This window comes from Passer domesticus, unplaced genomic scaffold (genome assembly GCF_036417665.1).
Source record: "Passer domesticus isolate bPasDom1 unplaced genomic scaffold, bPasDom1.hap1 HAP1_SCAFFOLD_51, whole genome shotgun sequence".
In the NCBI taxonomy this organism is placed as follows: Eukaryota; Metazoa; Chordata; class Aves; order Passeriformes; family Passeridae; genus Passer; species Passer domesticus.
The window spans coordinates 697,171-725,118 of NW_026990161.1; the positions used below are offsets into that span (position 1 = coordinate 697,171).

At 48.8% G+C, this 27,948-nt stretch overlaps 1 protein-coding gene across 3 annotated transcripts; it reads right to left on the reverse strand.

The window, feature by feature from the left end:
* Window positions 1-1,258: 1,258 nt before the first annotated feature.
* LOC135292821 (TOG array regulator of axonemal microtubules protein 2-like) lies at window positions 1,259-27,134 on the reverse strand. 3 transcript variants are annotated; one of them, XM_064406894.1, is made up of 22 exons: window positions 27,005-27,134; window positions 26,637-26,806; window positions 23,934-25,821; window positions 23,433-23,479; window positions 20,660-20,874; window positions 19,659-19,810; window positions 19,187-19,233; window positions 17,510-17,598; window positions 16,411-16,558; window positions 15,155-15,316; window positions 14,297-14,429; window positions 12,547-12,652; window positions 11,578-11,813; window positions 10,422-10,574; window positions 9,156-9,273; window positions 8,662-8,706; window positions 8,089-8,192; window positions 6,506-6,710; window positions 5,120-5,336; window positions 3,950-4,036; window positions 2,103-2,657; window positions 1,259-1,623 (listed from the first exon to the last, which is right to left on the reverse strand). In XM_064406894.1, the coding sequence occupies exons 3-21, from the start codon at window positions 24,275-24,277 to the stop codon at window positions 2,422-2,424; spliced, it is 2,844 nt and encodes a 947-aa protein (XP_064262964.1). In that variant the 5' UTR covers window positions 24,278-25,821; window positions 26,637-26,806; window positions 27,005-27,134; the 3' UTR covers window positions 1,259-1,623; window positions 2,103-2,421. The 3 variants fall into 3 exon arrangements, with proteins under 3 accessions (XP_064262964.1, XP_064262962.1, XP_064262963.1); XM_064406892.1 differs by having other exon boundaries at window positions 15,155-15,337; XM_064406893.1 differs by having other exon boundaries at window positions 2,098-2,657; window positions 15,155-15,337.
* Between the last annotated feature and the right edge of the window lie 814 nt (window positions 27,135-27,948).

Here is a 27,948-nt window from a genome sequence, read left to right on the forward strand (position 1 = left end):
GGTAAGGAGACCAAGCTAAGTCCTGTGTGGTAGATTTTTGGTTCATGTGCTGTAGGTATAGCTCTGAGAACTTTTCTTGTGGTGTGGGCCCAGGGAAGCAGCTGACCAAGGAAGAGCTCACTGTGCTTCAAGCTGTGTCCAGAGGGAAGGGATGGCAGGTGGCCATGGGGACAGCAGCCCAGATCCCAGGCACACAATTGCCTTTGCATAAGGGCCAGGACGTGCAGTTGTTTTGGGTTTGCTGTGGGGTGCACGAGGAGGGAGATGAACAACAGTTTTGGTTGACAGAATGTCCAATCAAAGGCTTGAGCACTTGATTTCAGCCTTGCAGAGAAAGGGCCCAATGTATACAGGAACTGACCCTTTCAGTGAACTTTGAACAGGTCCTGATTTGGCTCTCTAGCTGGGCCAGAAATGATGGGATACTAATCATGGGTGTGCATCTGCCCCTGCTGCCTCCTCCCCACTTCCTGGCCCTGGCATGGGGGCCCTGGAGCAAGTTGGGCAGGCAGAGACCTTGCAGAGAGCAGCAGGGCAGGGAGCTCTGCTGAACTTCCTGAATGGCAGTGAGGCTGAGATGATGGATGTGTGGGAGCTGGAGAGCAGCGAGCATCCTGAGAGCTCAGCAGCAGCATCTGGGCTCCAAGGCTGCTGGGGAAGTGTAGGAGGGAAGGGCAGCAGCAGCAGAAATGAGGGGCTTGAGACAAGCAGGTTTGGACATGCTGCAGAAGGGCTTTGTGGAGACTTGGCTGGAGATCAGCACTGGCTGTGAGACACCTTAGGGGCAGGGAGAGAACAGTGATCTAAGCCCACTGCCATGGCATCAAAAGGCCAGTGGAGGCAGTAGCGCCTCAGAACACCTTGATGTCAAACATGTGGATGTCAGCTGGGAATGCAGCCAAACTTGCAGAGCAGTGAGCAGGAGGTGAGGACAGAACTCATCTAGATAGAAAACTTTTGACTAGACAGGTTCTTTTGGATCCATTGTCCCCCAGACATGTCAATGTGTGGCCCTGTTGTTATGACAAGTTAAAAACAGCAGCACAAGTGACACAAAGAAAACATGGCAAAAGAGGAAGAGGAGAGGCCCAGCAAGTAAGGGATGTGGTGAGACACTGGCACATCAAGTGAGCTGCACTCCCATAATCTCCAGGCTAGGAGATCCTGGTCTCACATTCTCCTTTGGTTTATTTAAATTTTATTTTTTTTAGTTTTTTTAAATCATCAAAATAAAATATATACAATTAAAATATCAAAATTTAAATATACAATCAAACACGTTTATTCAAAACTATCAGAACATAGATACATCTGTAACTATGAAGCCTAAACCTATTCCAAAATCCTAACTCCTATTGCGGATGAATCCTATTCTTGATGAATCCTAATCTGGATGAATCCTCTTCTTGATGAATCCTATTCTTGATGAATGCTCTTCTTGGTGAATCCTCTTCTTGATAATCCTAAAGCCTAAATCCTAACTTGAAATATTCTTTGGACAGTCGGCAGCTTCTTCCTGATCTTAGAGGGAAGAGCACTTCTGGACTGCAGGCAAGGACTTTCCTGGTAAGGGAATATTGGAAATGTCCAGAGAAAACTTGGAAAGACTGTAGCCAGTCGTATCTGTGGAGACACAAAGTTTAACAGAGCCTGGAATGCAAACCTAAAGCATCTGAAGCTCCGCATTTCATGGGACAGATTCCTTGGAAGCTTCTAAAGAGCTGCACAGGGAAACCTGCTCCTGCTGGCTGCAACTTGAAGAAGACCAGAGGAAAACCCTGCCCCACTTCCACAGAGCTGCCACAGGAACAGCCTGGCCTCTGGGCTGCCCTGGGACAGCAGGGAGCCCAGAGCCCTGTGCTCTCCAGCCATGGCTCAGCTGCACATGCACCCTGCTGCTGCTCTCCCTGCCCCACAGCTGAGCAGCCCTACAGCTCCACGGGGCACTGCCAGCAGCACAGCTCATTGCAGGGCACATGCAGGGCACAATGTGCACAGCCATTGTGTAATTCAAGCCAATGTTCCCTGCCAATGTGCACAGCCTCTCTGGGCTGCCACAAGACCCTTCCCCCCAACAGAGAGTGGCCCAGCTCCTACCTCACCTCTGTGTGAGGCTGATCCGTGCTTGGTCTTCACCTTGTCCTCAGTCTGCAGTTGCTTCAGGCTGATCCATGCTTAGTCTTCACCTTTTCCTCAGTCTAGGTTCACTTGAGGCTGATCCATACTTCATCTTTACCTTGTCATCAGTCTGCAGTTGCTTATGGCCCCCCGTGTCATGACTAGGAGGGGCAATGCTGATAACAGAGCGGGGGCAGATGCACACCCTTCCTTAGTATTTTGTCATTTCTGGCACAGCTGAAAAGTCACGTCCGGTGGTGTCCAGCTCAGAAATTTGTCCGCTTTCTGGAGAACATCAAACCTTCACCAGCCCAGAAGGCTGTTGAGGTTTTCCTGCACGTGTGGAGGTGTGCTGTCAGCAAACTTAATGATCTGGCTGCCCAGTGCCTCGCAGAGGGCACAGGCCAGCTTGGTGACCACAGCGCAGACGTTGGTGCTTCGCACAGGCAGCGCCTTGTTCTCCAGGCAGGACCAGAGCACGGGCAGGGCGTAGCGCTCGACCGCTTCAGGGCTCCTGGCATGAGCCCATTCCACAAGCACTGCCGGGAGAGAGACACAGCTGCTTACTCACCAGCCTCCATGCAAACAGGGATCTACCTCTGCTCTTGCCTCTTGGAAGCCTCTCGGGCCAAGATCAGTGAAACAGCACACACAGCCCCACGACCCAGAAATGGGCAAAGCCGCTGATCATCCTTGAAACACAACCACCAACCCCTCGGGACTAATATCTCCAACCAGAGCCTTGTACCTGTGGCAGACTTTGTACCTTTACTCAATTATTGCACAATTTCTTTCTGCATGAACAATGAATGAAACGTCAAATTGCCTTCTATTTCCATTAACAAGTTGTCTAAACCCACGTAGAAGATTTGGAAATGCACCCTAGAGAGGCAATTGAGAGATTTCTAATAAAAGCAATGATTCCATTTTTGTAACTTTGATGTCAAGGGCCAAAAGTCTAATCTGGCTCTCCCCTTTGTTCCGTGGCCCACAGCAAAGGGCAGTATTGGAACACACTTCAAAACTCCAGCCCACCAGAGATGGCTGCTACTTGACAGCTGGATGAGAACCACCAGAGACTAGCCTGGTGTCTTTGGCAGAATGCTTTTGTGGCTTCCAACAAAGAGCTGTTTCAAACCTCAGGGTGTCTTGGAGAATTACCCAGACCCATTGCCCTGGCATTTGCCCTGACACTTGAGCATCTCCACATTTTAATGACATTTTCCCTCCCAATGTTAATAGCATTTCTTCTTACAACGTGCACTGAAATAGGGGCATAGAGACAGAAAAAAGCTACACAGGGGACTGAAATTTATCCAAAACACGAGGGTTTTCTCACATTGCCTCTGGAATCTGCTCTCTGCTCATTTCCTGAACTGAACTATATCAAACACAGACAAAAAGTGACTACCAACAGGCTCCTTGCCTGGCAGATTTGGCTGAAAGATCAAAACCTGAAATGCTCAGGAGACCAGTCTTGTTTCCTGATCAGGCAAACTGTTATGTAGTAGCCATTTACTATTCTGTGGTGGAAGAAACTTCATTTCCTCTATGCTGTTAATCCACCAGCAGTCATCAAGATTGAAAGAGCTCCTGAAAGTACCAAAAACCAATTTGGCTAAGCAGGAAAAGGGTTATGGTACCCATTCAAAAATGGGACTTCATTTGAGTTGAAATGCAATTAAAGACACTGGCCACTATGGGACTTGAGAAGGGCCCCAGTGAGAGCTCAGCACCTCCTGATGTGGAGGAGCTACTCTACTGTCTGTTCACTGGCATTCCCTGTAAATACTCCCTCGGAGACCTCTTGGCTTAGAAGGGGAGGCCGTACCTGTGATACGCTCCGTGACATCCAGCAGAGCTTGGCCACTCAGTTGTCTCCATTGGTGGCAGAGCTCTTTCATCAGTGATACTTCATCTACAAGTGAAACACACGTTTCTGTTCACTCTTCTGAGGGCATAGGAGAGAGGACAGTGGCGAGGGAAAGGACAGGGGCAACCCCATTTTATACAATAAAGTCCATTTCTGCTGATTTTTGAATCCTTTTCTTCTTTCCTTCCAGCCTACTTGTCAGTGTTTAAAACGCCAAAAGAAAAGCTCTCCTTTCACATTTGTAAATCCAAAGTTGTCTGCTCTATCAGGAGCTATGTTAAAACATTTCACATCAGGGTCCTCGAGAGTTCAGTCACATGGAAGCAGTGAAAAGGTTCTGCATCCCAGAGCCAAAAGGAAGAAGCCCATACTTGGGACACAGAAAGGCACTGAGTCAGGCAGTCCATGACTTCGCAGAGCAGCTGAGGTGGAGAAAGTGGAAACTCCCCTTGAAGACCTGCCTCTTCAACACTCCATTGTTCAGGCAGATTCCCCCAGTGTGGCATTTTCAGACCTGACATCAATCTGTGTGGCAGAAAAATTTACAGCTGCCCTTGCCTCTATAGGTATTTGCCATTTCCTTCTTGTCCCATGCAAAACAACGTGTGGAACAAGGCATCATTGACAGATGGATTTTGACCCGTGTGTTATAAAGAAATGAACTTGATGAATCCTATGGTCCCCTTTGAAAAAAGAAGACAAAGAAGAAAGGTGGAAAACAGGCAGCTACTGCCTATAATGTAGAGCCTTCCAGGTGGCTGCTGTGCAGAAGCTCTGATGGGCCGGTGTCCCTTCATGCCTACAGCAAAGCTGTTCATTTGGCAAGTCAGATGAGGCCCAAGCAAACTCCAAAACCCCTTTGCCTCTGAATTGCAGCAAAGCTGTAGTCCAGGACTTGCTCTTCAGACCAGCAGCACAGAGCCAAGGGCTCCTGGGACTGTTGGGAAATGCTGCTGCACATTCCAGCCAGTTGGGAATGGTGCATAAGGACTGCACCTGCACAGCTTCTGGTGGGTGTCAGCTGGAGCATTCCACAGACAGCAACAGCTACCAAGGCACTCAGCGTTCTCTTGTGTCGGAGAGACAGACACACAGGTGAGGAGAGTCCATGCCAGGGCTCAGCCTTACCTAAATGCACAACAGATTGGTCCAGAGCCGTCATAGCTGCAGCATGAACCCCGGGATCCTTTGAGTTTAGGTTCTTTGTTATGCCTTCAACCAAACGGATCATCAATGGGTTCATGGCATCCTGCAGCAGTCCTATGATTTCTGCCAGCGCCTCCAGCGCCTTCTGCTTCACTTTCTTATGTGTGTCACAGATTCTCAGGCCAAAATAATCAAAAATCTGTGAAGAGAACAAACAACATGAAAGCTTGATTAAAATGACCTTTTTTGAAGAGGCGATGTAGAAATGAGCACTCAGGAATCTAAAAGATGAAAGTGATCCTTTCTCTCAGGTCAGCCCTTGCTTGCACAATTTTACTGTTTTCCTGTGGGCCACTCACTGGAATGGTTGCACAACCTCATGCTGCTTGAAAGATTTTCATCTGTTTTTAAGAGGTTTGGGTGGGGACAGAAAAATTCCTATGGTGTATCTCATCATATAAATCATTGAATCAATTCCATTTATTAATTCAAAAGACTACCTTTGCTTTGCAAGTATGGAAGCAGATGTTTACAATGCCCATTTTTTTATACAGTTGTCTCAAGTATTGAGGGCAGCTATGATTTTGCCTAAACTATGGCTGGAGGAGATCTAAGTTTTATTTTCTCTGTCTCAGAACCTGTGTCTGGAGAAGGGCAGGGCTCAGATCAACTCTTCCAGGATCCAGACCATTGCTCTGACTAACAGGTGGACTTGTGAAATATAATGTGCTCTACAGCTCTCATTCCAGCAGGTTCAGTCCCTTGACAGCCACATTATCAGGCACACTTTTCTGGAAAAAGGGGAAAAGCAGCTACAGGGAGGAGAAGGGATGGATCTGTCCTTATTTGTTTTCTTCCTTTCCAAAGAGAAAAAAAGGCCCCCCAAGAAGGGTGAGCACCATCTTTACCAAGAGGAATAGGGACGAGGATGGAAATGAGTTTTACCTGTGCAAGACAAGATGGAGTTCACAGAAGTATCATTTTAAAAACATTTTGTTTAAACCAACCCAGCCTGATACTTCTCTTCCCCATGCAAACCCATTTTTTCTCTAGAAAATAATTGCCATGTCTTCAATGGCTCAATTCCCTCCACTTAACCCGACTGGGAGTAGGAGACAGCAGAGGTTACACCAGCAGAAAATTCTGCCATCATCTGATGAACAGCAGCAATAGGCACCTACCAGACAAATACAGCTGGACTGAAATAACTTGTCCTGAAGCCTGGAGCTCAATTAATTTGTCTGGATAAGAAGGGCCAGTCTGTCCCAAACAGCCAGGATATAGTGCCAAGACACACTGAATTGAATGTACTTCTGCAGGCTTGGGAAAGGAGCTAAATGAAAGGAGCAATGAAGATATCCTACATACTTTGACAATGTTAGTGGAGATCAGCTGGGGTCTGGTTTTGGACAGGTCTAGGAGGAGTGCCACTCCTTCCATCCGTGTCTGGAACGCCTTGGCTTCCAGGAGATGGTAAAGCTTCTGGAGCAGCTCCCTTTCTTCCACAGATGCAGGTAACGTGACCTGGGCTCTTGCACGGTGTAGGTGGCGTCCATCAGTGGCAGACTTTGCCCTGGAAAACAAAGTCAAATTAGGATCTGTTTCTGATAATCCCTTCAGTTAATTGTGAGCCAAACATCTTGGGGAGCTTTCCTAATGATGTGATTTCAAGCTAGAAAATCATGAGGCTCTGAAGTGAAGAACAACGTGGACCTCATGACAATCATTATGGGAAACAATCTGCAAGTCACATTCTCCCAGTGCTCACGCAGGAAAACCAAGGATGAGATGCATCTGATCCATCTTCAGATGGCTTCTAAGACACACAGGCCACGTTGCTTTGTGGGGAAAGAGAGACACTGCTTCCAAGTTTAAATGCCTCCTCATACAGGACGTGTGTGTCTTACAATAAGGAAACTCATCACTCTGGAGAAGTGTCTCTACAACCAGGCATGACAATCTGCAAAAGTAGCTCAGATGCATCTGAACAGATGAACAGGGGCATAGCTAAATGATCCAGAAAATCAGTAACAGAGAGAAAAACAGAAATCAGACATCCCAGAACTACGCTCACATTTCATTTGCTTCCCTAGAAACTAGATGCACAGCATAACAAACCCACTGGGAATAATCCTCTTGGATCAACCTGCCTCTTCCATGAGAATGGGAAGATGCTAGCTATGCTACTGAGGCATGTGGTCACTTTCTTGCCACTGCTGAGCATGACAGAGCTAAATAAATCCCCTCTGTTGTCAGAGGAGAACAGTACAAGTAGCTCTGCCACTGGCATGACGAGACAGCAAGGACCAAATTCCTGTCTTAAATGCTGATTGCAGCACAGGGGGAAATAAACCAAACACGCTGTCCATCAAGCAAACTGTAGGAAGGACAGGAATCACAAGACAAAAAGTCCACCTTGAGATACCTGTTGACCAAAATGGCTTAGGAATTGTCTTGCTCCTTACTACTCAAACTTGGTACTGCTGTTTGAGGGTAAGAAAACCAACAATCAGCTAGACCAAACCTCATGGAAGGGAACTGCTTGTTTGAGGAATGGCATCCTGCCTCTAGACTGGGACTTCTCATTAAAACACCCATTTAAAAAGGACTCCATTTGGATGAAAAAAACCCTGGTTGAATTTACTTGTCTAAAGTCAGGCAGCAGAGACTTGGCCCTCTCTCCCAGCCTCCACAGCCCTGCCCTTGCCACTGCACTGGATCATCTGAACTGCAAGCAATGGGTGACTTTTTGTCGCCCAGTATTTGTGGAAAGCCCTCCAGAGAAGCTGTGTTCAACACAATGCAGAAATAGATATTTTTTATCCTAGAGCATTTGTAGGGAAAGGAAACAATCTTTGGCACTGGTCATCTCCATCAGAAAGGTGTGCCTGAGGAAGAGGCATGTGAAGCTTGTCATGGGCTTTGTCACATCTGGCAAAAGTGCTCAGTACCGTTTGCTAGGAGGTGATGTGGCCTGGGGCTTCTGGGAGCCATCATTCCTCTTCTTCACCGGCTCCTGCACAGGTGGGCGTTCAGCCTTCTGGTTTTCCATCCCCTACAGAGACACAGAGAAACCCCATCAATCTTTAGAATAGAACTAGGAAATTCCCTCTTTAAAACACCAGTTAGAACCAGAATCACTGCTACCAAGGCCTAGGGAAACATTTCCTAACTTACAGAAATAAACAGACCAGAGATTCAGTGATGCCAGCTCTTTGTTTTTGGTACTCCAAGGCAGGTTGTGGGTGCTGCCATACTGAGCTGCTGTCTAAAATCCCAAATTTATGAGTTTTGACCATAAATGGGAATTATGCAAACTGGTAGGCAATGAGTGGTCTTAAAGGAAGCAGCAGAAAAAATTGGACTCTTTGGGGGTTGGCCCATTGTGTTGGAAGTTGATTTGGTTCAACACTTACTCTCCCTGCCCCTGCACAAAGAAAAACTCCCTTCTGTAATGTAGATAAAAAGAATAAAATCCCTCCCAATCAAAGAAATGATTTTCCACTGGATGCTGCTGAATTTACCAAGCTTCTTCCAGCTCCACAGGGCTTGACAGCAGGGCAGTATTCCTAAAAGACAGACAATAATTGTAGTAATTAGGATTGACTTGGACATCTTTTGTATATTTGGAAATTTTCTTGGTACTACTAAGAGACTTAGAGTCTCTTTTGCAAAGACTCTGCTATGTTCAGAAGCACTATTGTCACTTAATTGCTTTACTGAGGGCAGGGTAGGGAGAGTGCTGTGGGGGCTTACACGTGAATGTAAACCCATTTTCTCCTCTCTCCCTTTCCTCTTTGTGACCCATATTCAAAGTATTCAAAACCCTACTTTTCCCCCAAGAATACAGTTCCTCTGTGGTCTGCAGAAGAACAGGCTGAGGATTAACAGCTCATTTTCAGGAATAAAATGATTCAGCAAAAGAGGAATGAGATACAGACACATTGGGTATGTTTGATCTCCTATTAGCAGTGGCAATACTTGCACAAAGGAGACATTTTTCCTGCCAAGCACTTACTTTCTTCTTAATTCTCTTCAGGATATCTTCCAGGTCATGCGTGGAAAGAGATTGTTCCAAAAGCTTTTTAAATTTTTGATTACTAAGCAACATCTTCACCATCTCCTGTCCATAATGCCTAAGGAAGGAAGGAAGGAAACAAAAGAAAAGTGAACAAAGGAAGAGTGTTAACAGAAGATGCTGATACCTTAAACTCATCGGGTGCAATGTTTGCATGAGAGGGCGTTACCTACACTCAGCAAAGAGGGAGATTTACCTCACTTGACACTGCACAGTGCTGTCAGCTGAACACGAGAGGCAAGAGGAGAATGTGGGCCAACAGAAAAATACCATTTCTCTCTGAAACTGAGGGTGTGCTTCTGTGGGATCAAAGGATCCCAGGCAACAAGGGAAACACATCTGCTTTGTTGTCAGAGCCTATTAGCAGTGTTCTGCTGCCCTTGCACATCCATTTTCCTTCCTTTAACTGGCAGGGAAGCCAGGACAAAACACCTCATCCTTGCTTTTGATTATTCTATACTATCTGTATACACATGGGCAGCTAGTTGCTCTGGTGTTCTTGGCAGCTATTAATGGGAAATCCATCATCAAAGGAAGGGGATTTTGGTGGCTTGGGGTGATTTTGCCACTAGGAAACCACAATTTTCTTCAAGAAGAAATTTGGAGGTCACTGAGCCACAGATAATAGCACTCTAGAAATCTGCAGAAGAGGTTTAGAAAGACTGAATACATTGGCTAAAGACCTCTAAAATATTTCTAGGGAAGTCTTAAGTTAATGAGAAACAGATGTTTGGGATCCTTCAGTGATGAACATTAGCCTACACTTGGCTTTCTCTTGTGCGCCTAAGGCTAAACAAAACTGTTGGACTGGCTAATCAGAGCTCTTGTAATCTCAGTAAAGAATCTCGCAAGTCACAGGGAGTTGGCAATGCTCCTTGCTGCCAGCCTCAGGTTACCCAGTACAGTAATTTCCCCAGACAACCCAGAGCAGTGGTCACAGCACCAAGCCTGACAGAGCTCAAGAAGCGTTTGGACAATGCTCTCAGGCACATGGAGTGACTCTTGGGCTGTCCTGCACATGGCCGGGAGCTGGACTGGATGATCTACATGGGTCCCCTCCAACTCTGCATATTGCATGATTCTATGCCCCTTAGCCACACTGTGAGGTCACTTATTATTGCCTTGAGTTTCCACTCTTTCTGGTTTTAGTTTAAAGCCAAACACAAAATGGTTTTCCTGTTCTAGGAGGTGAAAGAAGATCATTACCTCGTGTCCTTGTGACTGTCCTGAGCAAGTGTCCCTGCCACCTGTGCCAGCCTCTCAGCCCTGGGTGTGCCTGCAAGCTTCGTGACTCCCATTTTCTCCATCAAGGACAGGAGGAGTTCGGCCGTACACTTCCGTGCCGGGACGTAGCGGCTCCTGGGAAGGAGAGAGCAAACCCTGGGACACAGGGAGAAGGAGCAGCAGCAGCACAGGCCTTGGCCACAGCCTGCTCCCTGTCCTTGCTGGGGGAAGGGGCCTGGCTTCTCCCTGCAGCTGCAGACAGCTGTAGAAGGTTCTGTCCTCAGATAAACACAAAGTTAGCATTGTACAGATGGGCTGTCTGCATGGAAAAGGGAAGCATTCAGTCTCCCTGCACTATTGGATGCTCAATTTCTTTCCCAAAGAAAGTTTAAAGTAATAGGTTACATATGAATTATTTAGAAATTAAGGATAATTCGTGCTGACCCATCAGAGGGCACCCACTACCCAGAGCTGCAGCAGGATGAGGCTCTTTCCACCCATTCATCCCCAAATCTGCAGACCCCTGGGAAAACACAAATGCAGAGAAAACACGCCGTGGGCCGTGAAGTTGAGGAACACCCAGCAATGCAGCCTGTTTCTTTTGTAAAGCTTGGCAAGGGATACATCTGAGTGCTTTACCATATTCCAAAGCTGAGGAAAGGGTGGCAGTCAGTTTATCCAGCTTGTCCTATTCTAGAAACTGTCTCTTGGGAACTATCAGGCCCAGCACCAACACTTAAGGCAGCATTTGCTTCAGCTGTCCCATGGCACTCAGCCAGTGAGGGTGCCTGGAAAGTGCTTCAGCATCTCAGGGCTAACATGAAACATAAGTTTGAATAGAAAACATAGCTCTAAGGCCAGGACAGTCACACAAGACTCCTTTTGGCAGGAGCTGCACCTGCTGTGCAGGCTGTGCCACACCCAGCACATTCTCCCTGATGTGCTCCATGCCCCAGCAAGTACCCTCCTTATTTCTCAGAAAGGAGAAATGAGGTTGATCAGAGAATCAAGTCACTGAGTCCACAGAAGATGCAGGATACAGGGCCCTTCCCTTCCACCATTCCCGTTCTCTCTGTCATCCCTTCCCTCACCCACACACTAGAAGGTCAAGAATATCACAGAAAGAAGAAGAACCTACTTGACTCCATTGTCCATGAGAGCAGTCATTGCTTGTGTAGGAGTCACGTTCTCTACCATCATGCCCAGGCTCTGACAGGCTGCCTTCTGAATAAACTCTGGGGAGTTCCGCAACATGTGGAGAAGGACTGCAGCAATCTGATCCACCTCGGAGTCCATGTCCTTCCCCAAGATCGCAAAGAGCTCTCCCAGAGTGACAATTGCAGAGCAGGACACGTTGGACCGGAGGTTGGTCACCTGGGGAAGTCATGAGGGGGAAACATAAGCATCACCTTGAAAGGAAAACCAGTTTCCTTAGACAAAACTCCCAAAAAATCACAACACGTCCCACTGTGTATAAAAGCACAGTAGGAGCAGAAGAGCCCAAGCACAGAAAGGCACTTACTCTGGCACCAGTTTCTGCCCACACACCTTCTTACTGCAGGCATGAAAAATAGGCTTCACTAAAGTGTTCCACTTAACCCTTCTATAATGTCTACTGCTTTGATTCTAGGCCCTTTTATTTGAAAAACATAGAAGCAAAATAAAGAAAGGGCTGCTTTCAAACCATAAAGGCACAAGGCATAAAGATAAAACAGTCAGATGCTCCTGTTCAAAAAAGCAACACCTGTAGTTGAAGCACCCAGGCAGAAAACAGAAAACACAGGCTCAGGTCTACAGACTCATTTGCAGTGTTCGATTACAGCTTGGGCAGAGATTGGGAATCTGGCATATCATGTTATTAGTGTCTCTTTTCTGCCTTGCATTATAATGGTACCTCACTCACAGACAAGTGTCAGATACCCAACCTGCCAGTAAATACAGCTACATGTACACACAGATCCTACAGATAGCTGACAGACACTAGAAATAGAAGGTCTAAAACCAGAATGAAGGCAGTCCCTGAGCACACATGGAGATGAACAAGCACATATTCTACTCTACAGGCCGTGTATCAAGTATGGGGGACAATTCAGAGCAATGTTCTCACCTCTCTGGTAACTGCCAAGCAAATCTCACGAAGTCGACAGAGCAGGACTTCTGAATGGGACTCAGCCAGCAGTGTGATGTTCAAGAGTCCCTTCTTCTTCCGTTCCCTGAAAGGCAAGTACAAAAAAGATTGATTTTTCTCTCTACCCAAGCACTTGGCAGCACCCTCTGAAATCACCAGGCTGGCAGCTCAGTCAAAGCATGGCAGGTGCTTTTCAAGGAGTACTTAATGAAATCGTGGAACACATTGCCACAGGATGCTGTGGCTGTCAAAAGCATACACAAATCCAAGAGGCAAAGAGAGGGCTTTCAGAGTCTTCATTTGTGACCTTTCTGAAAATCTCTGCTATTAAGTCCCTCTGTCATCACTGCTTCCTAGAAGCTGTGAGGCCAGGCCATGCTGCTGGTTCTTGTCACCTCCCTGTGCCTGTCCCTGAGACACAGTCCCATTGGGCTGTTACTGGGACATTTTCCTTCTTTGGCAGCCCCAGCAGGCAGTTCAGCACTCAGAGTCTGCACTGGCACTCTGGAGCCGAGTTTCCACTCTACAATCGAGGCCTGTGTGTCACCCACTCCACCTCACACGTTCCCCAAAAAAGCAGCACGATGTCCCAGAAGATTAAGATTCCACCCCTGGGCAAGAACTGTTAAAACTCTGGCTTTTCCCAGAACACTCCGATCTAAAACAATGCCCACAACAGCAAAGTGTTATTGAAAAGGTGCAAACAACTCCATCTCTCAGCACTTGCTTTGTGCAGGCCCTCAGCTACAGGAAGGTGTGTGAGGCATCAGGGCTGCAGCCAGGGCTGGCAACTGATCCCATGGGCACCCCTGAGTGTCATCAGGACCCCCACACCTGCAGAAGCTCTCTGCACCTCCCAGGGCATCAAAGAGAAATGGGGAAGAGAAAGCAGAAGAGAAAGGGCAAAGCAAAGGAGACTGCACAAGGAGATGCAATGTGGCTAATTTTTCATGCTTATCCCTGTGAGAATGAAGCATCCACCAGTGAGTGGATGCTAACCCAGACATCAAAAAGACAACCAATATCACCTAACATTTGTAAGGTTATCACCTCTGGGCCTCCTTCTGTCTGTGTAGAGTTTTGGGAGACATTGTGAGTATTGACAAAACATCTCAAGCCCGTATGACTCCTTGAGAAGGAAAAGTTGAATTGCAAAAGTGCAAGATTCCCAGAGGATTTTATTTCTCTTTCCTTCTCTTCTGCCATAAGTACTCCTTCAGGAGTAATGGCAGGCAGAGGGACCTGAAGGCACAACTCAGTCCATTTCTCAAAAAGAGGAGCTGCCTGGAGCTGCTTCTGGGACTCACATGCAGGAGTCCCTGCCATTGCTGTCAGCAGTGGAGCAGAGAGGAATATTACTCAGTCCCACTGGGCCAGTGGCCCAAGGCACCCAAATCTCTACACTCAAAACTGCTGCCATCCTGCTTCTGCCTTCAGCCAGCAAAGCATCTCATCCCACAGCTTTCTCTCTTCCCTCAGCATTTCCTTTGCAGCTCCATGGAGCAGCAGCCAAAGCCAGGAAACAGCATGGACCTGCTGCAGTTGGAGCAGTGCTGCAGAGCAAGGCCAAGAAAAGGCTGCTCTCCATCTTTATCCTCTCACAGCTCCACAGTGGTTTCAGCAGTGCCCTTTGGCCCTCTGGGCTCTCGGGGTTCAGAGGCACCAGCAAGACACACTTCTGACCGACCTTAACGCCAAGAGGGACACAGAGTGATGGGGCCTTTCTTACCAGTCATCGCTGCCGAGCAAGGACAGTGCCTCCTGCAAGGCCTGCTGTGGGTCCGAAAAGGCTCTGTCCTTCTGCCTGAGCCCACGGAGCGGCTCCTCTCGGCGCAGGGCACCAGTGGCTGTCTGCGAGGTCACTGCAAGGACAGGGTCGGCCATGGGCGCTGCAGGCCCGGGCAAGGCACCCGCCATGGAGCGGCCTGCAGCCCATCTCCCAGCCAGGGTTCCCTGTGGCACACACTGCCACTGGGGCACAGACTTCCCTGCTCTCTGGATCCTGGGGCTCCCTGCTTTCTCTCAGCCTCCCCAGCAGGCACAGCTCCAGGCTAAACCTGACAATTGCCCCACAGCCCCAGCTCCAAGTGCCACAGGTGCCACAGCCAGCGGCAGGTTCCTGAGGCCGCAGAGCTCCCACTCCCTGCCAGGCAGCGCCAACAGCAGGACTGGCCAGCCCAGGAGGGAACCCCTCAGGTGCTTCTCTTGTCTCAGCACCCTGATTTCCCACAGCCCTGAGGACAGGGACTCTTGGCACGTCCCTGAGGAGAGACCTGCAGCTGCCTCGTGACAGCACCAAGCCAAGCCTGAAGAACCCAGCCCTGCTGGGCCCGGCTCAATCCCCAGGGAGCAACAACCAGGGAACAGCCACACCTGACCCTTCACACCTGACAGTGCCTCTGTTTCCATTGACTTCAAATATTCTAGACTACCAAGCTGCAGTAACTCCAAAGTAGATTTGCTGTTCATTCTCAGGACACACTATGAACCCAAGATCCCGGCTGTGCTGGCTGAGGCAGGAGGCAGTTCGTGCTCCTTTTGCAAGGACAAACCCCTGCAGGAAAATGCTGCCATGGAGCAGGCTTACCTGAGGAGCTGCGTGGGAAGCTGCCATCTCCAGGGAGGGTGGGCGTACTGGGCTGTAAGGGCACCATGTCCTGCTTTCTCACGACCGTTTTCTTCATGGCGCTACCAGGGTCTTTTCTCTGTACACTGGGAGCTGTGCCATTGATAGGTGGTAGGCTGAAGCCTGCAGGGACCAAAGAGGAGCCTGTAAGTGGAGAGTGCTGGACGGGGTGACGATGGAAAAGGCCAGAGAAGTTGCTAGAGCTGGGTAACATCTCTTTGTTGTCCCAAAGAACTACAAGTATAACAATGGCACACTAACATGGGACAGTGATCACAGAATCCCAGAGGAGTTTGGGCTGGAAGGCACCTTTAACCACCATCTAGTCCAACCCCTGTGAGCAGGGACATTGTCTAGATCGGGTTTCTCAGAGCCCTACGTAAACTGGCTTTGAGCACCTTCAAGGATAGACCAACAACAGCTTCCCTTGGCAAATCCTGCCAGCTGGCAAATCCCCTTCATTTAAAAAAAAATTCTCCTTAATATCTAATGTAAATCTGCCCTCTTCTAGTTTAAAAGCAAACTGCAGTGACGCTTCTCCTAAGAAACAAAGAAAACCCAGTATTGCTTTGCTTTTGTTCTCCCGTTCCAGAGGCAGGCAGGGAAGTTACCAAAGTGCAGATAGCCTGGTGTGATGCCCTCGGGCTGAGTGCTGCCCCTGAGGGCCCCGCTGCCGCCCTCGGGCAGCGCTCACGGCCCTGCAGGCTGAGCCCCTCAGCCAGGATTCAGTCTGGAACACAGCTTGCTCCTGGGGCTACAGCAGAAGCACTGCCTGGGGCTTCAGCACAGCTCTACAGCGCCAGCTCCTCAGCAGGGAGCGGCAGGAGAAGGATCTCTGGTGTTTTCATCAGAAGGAATGGAATTTAGTTCCTTCCAGGTTGCAGCCTGGTTGAAAAGCATCCTTTTGGCCTCACCTTCCCTGGAGGCTGCTCTCCAGGAGAGAGTCTGAAGACCCAGTGTACTTTGCAAGACAGAATTTTCTACTCTGAAGGACTTTACAAGTGGAGGTGGGAATCTAATATTCTGTTACTGACTCAATGAGGCCTTGGGCAAGACACTTCATGTCTCTCTATTTTTCTTTGGGAAAGAGAATTAAATCCTAATGCAAGCCTCTTACTCAGATGCAAGCAGAACAGCCCCCCCAGTCTGACTGCAACATTGTGCAAAGGGCAAGCAAGTGGTCAAAAAGGACCACTACAAGTGTAGCCACCACTTACTTGCTTCAGCTGCATCCCCAGGCTCAAATGTCTCTGGAGGAAGCTGCAAGGATTTTTCATTTTGTCTCCTCTTCATCTCTTCCATCAAAATCTCCATTTTCTTCAGCTCTAAGTTCTCTTTAGCCAACCTGCACAATTCAGCGCGGGTCTAGGTGCAATGGAAACACATCACAGACTGTAAGCAGAGACACACCAAGCAGTACAACATCTCATCAGGAGCACAGAGTGCACAGAGTGCCATAGTCTTCCATGCAGCTCCATATCCATTCCAATAGTTTCAGAGGAATGTCTCCCATGCTCACCTTGGCAATTACACACAGTGAGGTGGAACACTTCACTGCCACAACCTCACACTGCTGCAACTGCAACCTATGTCAGGAAGCCCTGCTTGAAGCATGAAAGTCATAGGAGTGCTCCAAGACAGATGAAGAGCTCACATGACAGTGAGCAGGCAGTGCAGTTCCTACAGGCCATGGCAGAAGAATGAAAACCATGTGCAATACCCAGCAAGGAGGGGGAATGGCTGTTGCTTAACACTCATGGCCAGGAGTTGCAGCTGTTTCTCACTTCCTGGCTTCTGAAGGACTCAGCTCTGAAAGACTTGGTCTCTGAGGCCAGCAGACCAAAAGGAGGAGTCTTGTGAAAACAAGTTGCACAAAGGCTGATGTTAATGAGCAGAAAACTTGAGAATGAGAGGGCTGTGACATACAGCCACAAAGGTAACCAGGAAAAAGCAAACTCTCCCATTTTAGTTTGCAGCCTTGCTTACACTCAACATTAGAGTCTTTGCTTCTCTGCATCCAAGGATGCACTTCTCCCACATTCACTGATGTCTAGCATGATCTGCCATTCAGAACTTCTCTAAACCAGCCTTTGCACATAAAGAATGCTTCTGGCGTGACCTTAGCACCATCTCCAAACCAGTCACCTTGGCACTACTGGAAATAGCCAAGCAATTGCTCTGTAGCTGTCAAATACATTCCCAAGAGAATCCCCATCCCCCAAGGAGTGGAAGATTATGATTTTCAGTGGCATTTTGGGCCAAGCACTAAACAGCCACTGGAAAGGAAGTCTGCTCATCCCTGTTCTTATCCCTTACCTTTCCAAAGCTGTCCCTCAGCTCTTTTTCACTCCTAAGACCAGGACTGCTGGGATGATCTGTCTCCTTGGCCTGACCCAGTGAGAGGCCTGGGAATGGAAGCAAAGGTTCCTGTAAATCTCTGGCACCACGTGCTGGAGGCAAAAGAAGCTTTGCTTTCCTCATTAGATGTGCCCAGTATTCTGCAATCCTGTATTTGCAGGGAACAAAGTGCTCATCCAAAAGTTCCACTTTTGCTCTCCTTCCTTGTTCCAGGGGTTTATTCTCTGCTTTCTTTTCAGCAGAGACATCCAAACCCAAATAAACATGACCTATCTCAAAATAATTTTGATCTTGGCTGATATTGACAATTCAAAATGTCCTTAATAGAAATAGCTGATGGCTGGTCATTCTGAAACACTCCCCAACAGAGCTGGTAGAACTAGGAGAACTAATTCTTCACATGGTTTCACAGAGGATAAAATCATGTAGCAGTCAAGCACTATGAGAGGTATACCTGTCTTAAAACTGGATTCTAACACCCTGCAGAATGATTGGGTCAGTAACAAAAGAAAGAACAGAAAGGATGAATGACAGAAGTGATTTATAGTCCAGAATTAATCCAGAAAAAATGTCATTTACTTACTGAGGACTACCGCTCCCTAGCTGCAGTAAGCATTGCAGTTGCATATACACAATTAAGGAGTTATTCCAAAGGTGCCATACTCAGGATGTGGCAGAACTAACCCTGAGCAAAGGGACCAGGGGATCTGATCCCTTTTTCTGCATCAGCAGAATTACTTCTCCAAGTCTCATCTCTCCTATCATTACACAACCAGAGATGCCAAAGGAACAACAACAGTGTCATTGAGCCTTACACCTTGAAAGCAGTGGATGACCCAGATGCACCAGAGACTGCATTTTGTCTGGCACAATTCCACTTGTCAGGGATCAGGCAAGGCAGGGACAGGGACAAGGCAGGAGGCATCTCCTCCCCAGCCTCAGCCTGCAGCACTGACACAGGCACAGACAGCCAGGGAAGAGATTTGTCATTGGGAACCTGCCACAGGTGGCTTTGTCCTTGTGCTGTCAGAGGATGACAAACTCACACCCTGCCTAGGCTGCAGCCATTTGGAAGTCTCCTTCTCCTTCACTGGAAAATTCAAAAGGACTTTCATCATAGGAGGTATGCCTATTCCTTACAGTGCAAAACAATGAATAACCAAGTGCAGACCAAAAATCCATGAATCTCAATCAAATCTCAAAGGGTTCAGACCAGAAACTACCTCAAGGAATGGTTTACTCCTTCAAAAGCAGGAGGAAGGAGTAGGAACATTTCTCATTTCATACTAAATTGATTCATTTTCTACTCTAATTTTGACACAAGAAAGGCTGCAGGGAGATAAAAGGGATGTGCAAGAAGGAGAGGAATATTTCCTTTTCCTGAACAGCACATCCAGGAGCCAAGGTATCCCTCCAGCTCCTGCCACTCAGCATTTCACACTGGAGGAATTTTTACAGCAACACCAGAGAACACTCCCAGTCATTGGGCTCTGGGAGAGTCCACTGAGCCCATCAAGGAAATGAAATTAATTTAAAGATATCTTTAAATGAACGAGTTTTATCCAAGCTTTCCAAGTGTCACCTCTGAGTCAAGATCCCAATGATCATTTTAGGACAGACATGCCCTGTACCCACCTGCATGCTCTGGGGTCTTCTCTTGGCTTCTGGTGCTGGGTCTTGCCCTGGAGAAAACGGAGGACAAAAAAACATATGAGGAGCTAGAAGGAGAAGAGAGGAAATGGGTGTACCATGCAAGTAGGCAAACCTTCTTAGCATGGTCACTGTGATGAAGGAGGAATTGCAACACATAAACCCAAATATGATTCATTGTCCTTAAGCTTTCAGTTGCTGGAATCACACAGAACTGGCCAAGCTCTGGCTGAAATAACAGCCAAGTCCAGCAGGGGACCCATCCTGAGACACTTTGAAGCCCTGCCTCCTCTTCCCCAGCACCACCTCTGCTCTTGGGTTTGACATTGGATGGGCAAAATGCGGAATACTCAGGGGTTTGCCTAAATACATGGGAAAGCTGACTGTGCCAAATCACCACAGGAGATGGGAAGAGTGAGGTGAAGAGCACACTGGAGCAGCAGACACCTTGGCTTACCTCATCTCCTGCAATTCCATCTTTGGAGAGCTGTGCACAGACCCAGCAGCACTGCCCACAGGGGGAATTCCTGCCTTGCGCAGACGGGGAATCAAAGATTTTCCTAATTGTCTCTTCTTCATTTCCCCGCCAGTGGAGCACAGCAAGGAGGTCTGGAAAGAGTAGAACACAGTGCTCAGATCAATCATCCACACTTGCCCCCTTTGATGCCTCAAGAATTTTATCAATGCTCTTAACTGGGACCTGGTAGGAAAAGTCAAACTGATGCAGCAGCTTGGCACAGGATTGGGAATGCAAAGGGAACTGGAAAGGGAGAGACCATGTCCCACATTTCTGAGCGCTCCCCACCTTCTCACTTCCCTGGAAATGCGACTATATTCCCAGCTGGCATCCATACGTTTGACATCAAGGTGTTCTGGGGTGCCACTGCCTCCCCTGGCCTTTTGGATGCCATGGCAGTGGGTTTAGATCACTGTTCCCTCCTTGCCCCTAACGTGTCTCACAGCCAGTGCTGATCTCCAGCCAAATCCCCACAAAGCCATTCTGCAGCATGTCCAAACCTGCTTGTCTCAAGCCCCTCATTTCTGCTGCTGCTGCCCTTCCCTCCTACACTTCCCCAGCAGCCTTGGAGCCCAGATGCTGCTGCTGAGCTCTCAGGATGCTCGCTGCTCTCCAGCTCCCACACATCCATCATCTCAGCCTCACTGCCATTCAGGGAGTTCAGCAGAGCTCCCTGCCCTGCTGCTCTCTGCAAGGTCTCTGCCTGCCCAGCTTGCTCCAGGGCCCCCATGCCATGGCCAGGAATGGGGGAGGAGGCAGAAGGGGCAGATGCACACCCATGCTTAGTATCCCATCATTTCTGGCCCAGCTAAAGAGCCAAGCCAGGACCTGTTCAAAATTCAGTGAAAGGGTCAGTTCCTGTCAGGGACGAGGTCTCAGAGCTCTGCTGACAGCACATAAGATGAAAATTTAGCACAAAGGACTTAGCTTGGTCTCCTTACCTCTCTTCCTTTTCCCTCTGCTCTGAGCTCCTGGCTTTTTCTACTCTCCTCATCCCAGCCATTGCTAGCATTCCCAGTCTCCTGCTCTCTGCTGCACATCTTGCTTGGCGTGGCAGAAGGAGAGCTCCTCTGGATGGGGGGCAACGGCTTGGAGGGAAGGAGCATCGAGGGACTTGCCAGGGAAAACCTCTTGGCAAGAGGGTAGCCAGTCAGAGCTGCAAAGTGGAGACACAAAATATAAGAGAGTCCACAAAGTAAATCTAAATCATCTGAAGCTCCGTATTTCATGGGACAGATTCCTTGGAAGCTTCTAAAGAACTGCACGGGGAAACCTGCTCCTGCCACCAGCAGCTTGAAGCAGACCAGGGGGAAAACCCTGCCCCACTTCCATAGAGCTGCCACAGGAACAGCCTGGCCTCTGGGCTGCCCTGGGACAGCAGGGAGCCCAGAGCCCTGTGCTCTCCAGCCATGGCTCAGCTGCACATGGACCCTGCTGCTGCTCTCCCTGCCCCACAGCTGAGCAGCCCTACAGCTCCACGGGGCACTGCCAGCAGCACAGCTCATTGCAGGGGCACATGCAGGGCACAGCTGTTCCCTGCCAATGTGCACAGCCTCTCTGGGCTGCCACAAGACCCTTCCTCCCAACAGAGAGCAGCCCACCTCCCACCTCACCTCTGTGTGAGACTGAGCCACGCTCACAAGGGAACAAGTGAGTTCAGTGAACTCCCACCTTTACAATCAATCCATCTAATGGGTGAGGCATGCAAGGGGTGTTTTCATTATTCAGAAGATCTCTCTGCTTTTTCTTTTCATGCAACTACCATCACTAGAATTCCTTTGAAATGTATGGAGCTGGCAAACCAGGAGAGAAAGCTTCTACAACTTTGCTTATGTGTTGTTCATTACCCATCCACTACTTTGAAATCCCTTTCCTTCTAAACTGTGGGCAACCCACACTGGTCAACAGAATCTGACAATTACAACTCAGAAGTAATTGCTTTCCAAGTTAGTGTTCATGGCCTTTGTTTCAGTAACTCCCACTCAGTTCTGGGTTGGGTTTTATTGCTTCATTGCTTTTCTTTCTCTTCACAACAGAGGAAATGCTGGCACATGAACAATGGCACCTCATGTTGGAAGAAGCTTTGCAATCCAGGTTACATGTCCCCAGTACTCAAGGAGTCTGCATTTGCAGGGCATAAACTGCCCATTCAATTGGAAATTGCCACTTTTGCTGTGCTTCATTGCTCCATGGGTTTTTCTTCCTGATTTCTTTCATGCAGTCAACAAACTACCATTATAAAACCCAAAGCCTACATAAACATGATCTGTCTCAAAACATTTCTGATCTTGGGTAATACTATCAATTCAAATTTTTCTCAGTGGAAATAGTACAGGGCAGGTCATTCTGATATATTCTCCAACTGAACTGTTGGAAGTAAGAGAACTAGGTTTTTACATAGTTTCACCAAGAATAAAATCATGTGGTATCCAAGCCATTAGTGAGGAATACCGCTCTCTTAAAACTGAATTTCTTTCCTGCTATAAAACGTCCCGGTCAGTAACAAAAGAGAGACAGTTATGGATTAATGAGATGGTTCATTCCTAATCCAGAATTCATACAGCAAAATTGGCAACGACATTGATGAGTGATACTACTCCCTTGCTGCATTAAGTATTGCAGCTGCATTCCAGCAATTAAGGAGTCATTCCAAATGGGCCATACCCAGCATTTGGTAGAACAAACCCTGAGCAAATGGACCAGGTGATCTGATCCCTCTTTCTGCATCAGCAGAATTAGTTCTCCAAGTCTCATCTCTCCTATCATTACACAACCAGAGATGCCAAAGGAACAACAACAGTGTCATTGAGCCTTACACCTTGAAAGCAGTGGATGACCCAGATGCACCAGAGACTGCATTTTGTCTGGCACAATTCCACTTGTCAGGGATCAGGCAAGGCAGGGACAGGGACAAGGCAGGAGGCATCTCCTCCCCAGCCTCAGCCTGCAGCACTGACACAGGCACAGACAGCCAGGGAAGAGATTTGTCATTGGGAACCTGCCACAGGTGGCTTTGTCCTTGTGCTGTCAGAGGATGACAAACTCACACCCTGCCTAGGCTGCAGCCATTTGGAAGTCTCCTTCTCCTTCACTGGAAAATTCAAAAGGACTTTCCGTCATAGGAGGTTTCCCTATTCCTCCCAGTGCAAAACCAGGCAATATACAGGAATCTCCTTCAAATCTCAAGGGATTCAGATCAGAAACTACCCCAAGGAATGGTTTTCTCCTTCAAGGGCAGTCGGAAGGAGTGGGAACATTTCTCATTTCATGCTAATTGGCTTATTTTTCCATTCTGAGTTTGGAACTAGAAATGCTGCAGGGAGAGAAAAGGGATGTGCAGGATGGAGAGGAATGTTTCCTTTTCCTGCCCAGCTTATCCAAGAGCCCAAGGTACCCCTCCAGTTCCTTCCACTCAAAAATTCACACTGGAGGAATTTTCACTGCACCACCAGAGAACACTCCTAGGGACTGGGCTCTGGGAGAGTCCACTGAGCCCATTAGGAAATTGAAATACATTTAAAGATATCTTTAAATGAATGGGTTTTAACCAAGATTTCCAAATGTCAACTCAGTGTGAAGACTAGAAAGGCCACTTTCGGACAAAATATGGAATACAGAAAAGATCGCCTAAATACGTGGGACAGGTGACTGTGCCAAATCACCACAGGAGATGGGAAGAGTGAGGTGAAAAGTACACTGGAGCCCTGTGCCTACCTGCATACTCTGGGCTCATCTCTTGGCTTCTGGTGCTGGGTCTTGCCCTGGAGAAAATGGAGGACAAAGGAACATATGAGGAGCTAGAAAGAGAAGGGAGGGAATGGGCGTACCATGCAAGGGGGCAAAACTTCTAAGTATGGTCACTGTGATGAAGGAAGAATTGCAAAACATAATCCCAAAGATGATTCATTGTCCTTAAGCTTTCAGTTGCTGGAATCACACAGAGCTGGCCAAGCTCTGGCTGAAATAACAGCCAAGTCCAGCAGGGGACCCATCCTGACATGCTTTGAAGCCCTGCCTCCCCTTCCCCAGCACCACCTCTGCTCTTGGGGCATTGCTCTTGAGTTTGACATTCTGCTGGATCACCATAGATGGGCAAAATGTGGAATACAAAAAAGTTTGCCTAAATACATGGGACAGCTGAGTGTGCAAAATCACCACAGGAGATGGGAAGAGTGAAGTGAACAGTACACTGGAGCATCAGACACCTTGGCTTACCTCATCTCCTGGGACTCCTGCAATTCCATCTGGGGAGAGCTGTGCAGAGACCCCGCAGCACTGCCAACACGGGGAATTCCTGCCTTGCGTAGACGGGGGATCAAAGATTTTCCCAATGATTTCCTCTTCATTTCCCCGCCAGTGGAGCACAGCAAGGAGGTCTGGAAAGAGTAGAACACAGTGCTCAGATCAATCATCCACACTTGCCTCCACTCTGCCTCAAGACATTTACATGTGTCCTCAACTGGGACCTGGCAGTAATAAACAAGACAAACTGATGCAGCAGCTTGGCACAGGATGGGGAATGCAAAGGGAACTGGACAGGGAGAGACCATGTCAAACATTTGACACCTCTCCCCTCACGCTCATTCCTTTGCAAGTGTGGCTGCATTCCCAGCTGGCATCCACATGTTTGACATCAAGGTGTTCTGGGGTGCCACTGCCTCCCCTGGCCTTTTGGATGCCATGGCAGTGGGTTTAGATCACTGTTCCCTCCTTGCCCCTAACGTGTCTCACAGCCAGTGCTGATCTCCAGCCAAATCCCACAAAGCCATTCTGCAGCATGTCCAAACCTGCTTGTCTCAAGCCCCTCATTCCTTCTGCTGCTGCCCTTCCCTCCTACACTTCCCCAGCAGCCTTGGAGCCCAGATGCTGCTGCTGAGCTCTCAGGATGCTCGCTGCTCTCTAGCTCCCACACATCCATCATCTCAGCCTCACTGCCATTCAGGGAGTTCAGCAGAGCTCCCTGCCCTGCTGCTCTCTGCAAGGTCTCTGCCTGCCCAGCTTGCTCCAGGGCCCCCATGCCATGGCAAGGAATGGGGGAGAAGGCAGCAGGGGCAGATGCACACCCATGCTTAGTATCCCATCATTTCTGGCCCCGCTAGAGAGCCAAGCCAGGACCTGTTCAAAGTTCACTGAAGCGGTCGGTTCCTGTCAGGGAAGAGGTCTCAGAGCTCTGCTGTGTCCTGGGTTGACTATATAATGCTTTTATCCCCAATCGTCTTGTTCTGTTTATACCGAATAATAAGTTTTACACATTTAAGACTCTCTTCTAGACAGTGAAGAAGGGAGGGAAGAAGCGCGCAGTTTGTTTTCGGACTGCTCTCACTCCTCCACATTCCTGCTCCTGGACTGTGTTTTCTGCGGATGGACAGACAGCCGGACAGTGCTCCTTTTTCCCTTTTTTTCTGCTTTTAGTTAGTTTTAGCTAGCTGAGGCAAAGAAGTTCCCTGGACTGTGATTTTTTTCCTTTTTTCTTGGACCTGTTCAAGCCTGCTCTGGACTGAACACCCAGAAGAGCACCGGCAGCTCCACCTGTGGCCCCCTGGCCGGGCCTGGGCCGCGGCGTTTCCAGCACCAGAGAGACTGATCAAAGACTGAGTGAGCCGAGCTGCAACCCGGGGAGGGGACTGTTCTGAGTTTGCTTTCTTTGGAGCAGTGAGAAGTTTTATTGTTTAATATTGTTTGGGTTCTATTGTTTAATAAACAGGTTTCTTTCCACTTTTTCTCCAAGGAGATATTTTCTCCCGAACTGGTTAGAGGGGGGAGGGGCAATTGAATCTGCTTTTATAGAGAAGCCCCTTTGGGGGTTATCTCCCAAACTTGCCCTAAACCAGGACACAATGCCACCCAGACAGACAGTGCCCAGGGAAGCAGTGTCCATAAGGACCCAGAGGAGTCCAAAACAGCACACAAACTCTCTTTCCACACTCTGTGCCTCTTGACTGCCTCTGCTTGGTAGCTTTTCTTCTTCAGCTTCCATGACGGCAATTTCCCCCTTCATCTCAAGCAGCCTTTTCTCCTGCTCCCTCTGTATCTCTGCCAGGAAGTTTGCCCGTTCCTCCAGCTGCTTCCGTGCCTCCACATGCTGCTCTTCCAGTTGTCTCTCCTGATGAGGGGAAGAGACAATTCCTGATGAAGTCCAAGCAATGCTCCCCATAGAGAGGAATGGAAGCTTCATCCCTCCACCAATCCCCCCACGTGGAAAGTGCACATAAGTCGTGACTTTGTGCCCTCCAGCAATGCTGTTCTAACCCAAAATGTAGAGGGAGTGTCAGCAGGTGGAAGGAAGGAGATGCCACCTTCCTTCCCTGCTCTCATGGCTGCCTGTTTTCTAGCCCCTCTCTCCTCAGCATTTCTGCCTGTTCTCAGAGGCTCTGTGCTCACATTCCCCCTGCCCTTTGATCAAGGAAGAGGTGCACATGGACTGCAGGATGAGGATGAGGCCAGCGCCTCCATGATCCAGTCACAAGGCAGGCCACCAGCTGAAATACCAGCAGCACGGGGCCTCTTGCGTATGATTCAGGCCCAAAGACATCTGTCCACCATGGGAGGACAGAAAGCAAGGAACCCAGTTGCTGGGACTGCAGTTGGCAGCAAGGTCAGCAGCCGCCTGCTGCATGGCACAAGGCTGTGGGGAAGATCCTGCCCCTTCACTGCCATGCTTTGGGTGGCGTCCACCCAGCCTCCTGGGGAACTTGGCTGATGCCCATCCTCAACCTGTGCATGCATATACTGTCCCAGCATTGTCCTCTGGCTCTTCACAGGCCTTCAAGTATGAGCCCTTGAAGGCCCCTGCTGCCTGGCCCAGCAACGTCTGGCCTACAGCAGATGCTTGCGGCCATGTCACATACTCAGGCTGCTCTTCTGCTGAGCCAGCCCACCAAACCCGCCTGAAATCTTCAGGGGCCTCTTGTTTCTTACCAGTTCTTGCATGAGATTCCTTTTTTCCTCTTCCTGGGCAGAGTGCCAGAGTCTCAGAGCCTTGCAGCACTGCTCTTGTGCCCAGTGGAGCTGTTCAGCCATGTCTTCACATTGCTGCTGGCTGAGAGCTCTTACAGCCAGCAGCTCACGACGAAGGCCCCTCACATCCTCTGCAAACATGACACACGGCAGCAGTCAGACACTCCACAAGCAGAGCAATCTGCTGGCCTTAAGCCCTTCCAGTTTCAGGCAAGGAGGGACCTGCCCTCAGCTGCTTCACTGCTCAGAAGCCCTGGGCACAGAGCTGCCTTCGCAGCCACTGCACGGGGCAGGGCCACCAGCAGAAACAAAGCGCACCAGGCTCTCACCCAGTATCGCCTCCTTGGCCTGCCTGGCCCTGTGCACTTGGGCTTCCACACGGCTCCTGGCCATCTCCAGCTCCCATATGTGCTGCTCAGCCTCCAGCAGGCTGCTTTGCAGGCTCTCCTTCTCTGACCTACAAGGCGTGAAGATGAAGAGCAATTGTTCCTGGCACACAGGGGCAGCTTCTCCAGTAAGATGTGCCTTAAGATCCCTACACCTTAGTATGCAAAATGGCTTGCGTGGAAACTCAGATACAGCAGGACTATTTTGCCACTTTACATAGCAAAGCAGGCCCCTCCAGGTGACTGGGCAGCCTTTCCTCATGACCTAGCCCAGCTCAGTTTGGTCTCATCAGCCAAAGCTGAAATTGCTGTTGCCTGACCTATCACACACGGGTGTGCCCACCAAGTATCTGCAAAGGGACAAAAGCCCAGCCTTTGCTCACAGCCCTGAGCTCATCAGCACTTCCAAGTCACTCTGCAGGTGCAGGACAGAACAGGGCTCTTCTGGCTGACTCCTCAATGCTCATGCCATTCATAGTGGACGTATAGGTACTTTGTTGGCCAGGCACTCTCTAAGTAAAAGGGACTAAAGGAATTCACCAAACCATATAGCAAAACCTCTGGCTTCTAGCAGCATGAGTAGGAAACCAGAACTAGGTTTCTATCTGCACAAGAACTCTGTGGGAGGAGGGACAGATATCCGGCCAATTAAATTAATGGAATTGGATGAACAAGACCACTTGCTAACTTTATGTTTGACTAACTAAGCCAGCAGTGCCCAAATATCTGGGCATTCTGTAAAAAGTAAGAAGGATCAGCCAAAAAGATCCTTGACAGATTACAGAGGTGGCTGGACAAGTGGGCAAGAATCAGTGCGCAGCAAGAATCCCCAGACACTGTCAAGAAGTCACAAGACCTTTCCCTTCTGCTGCTGCTGCTGTTTGTAA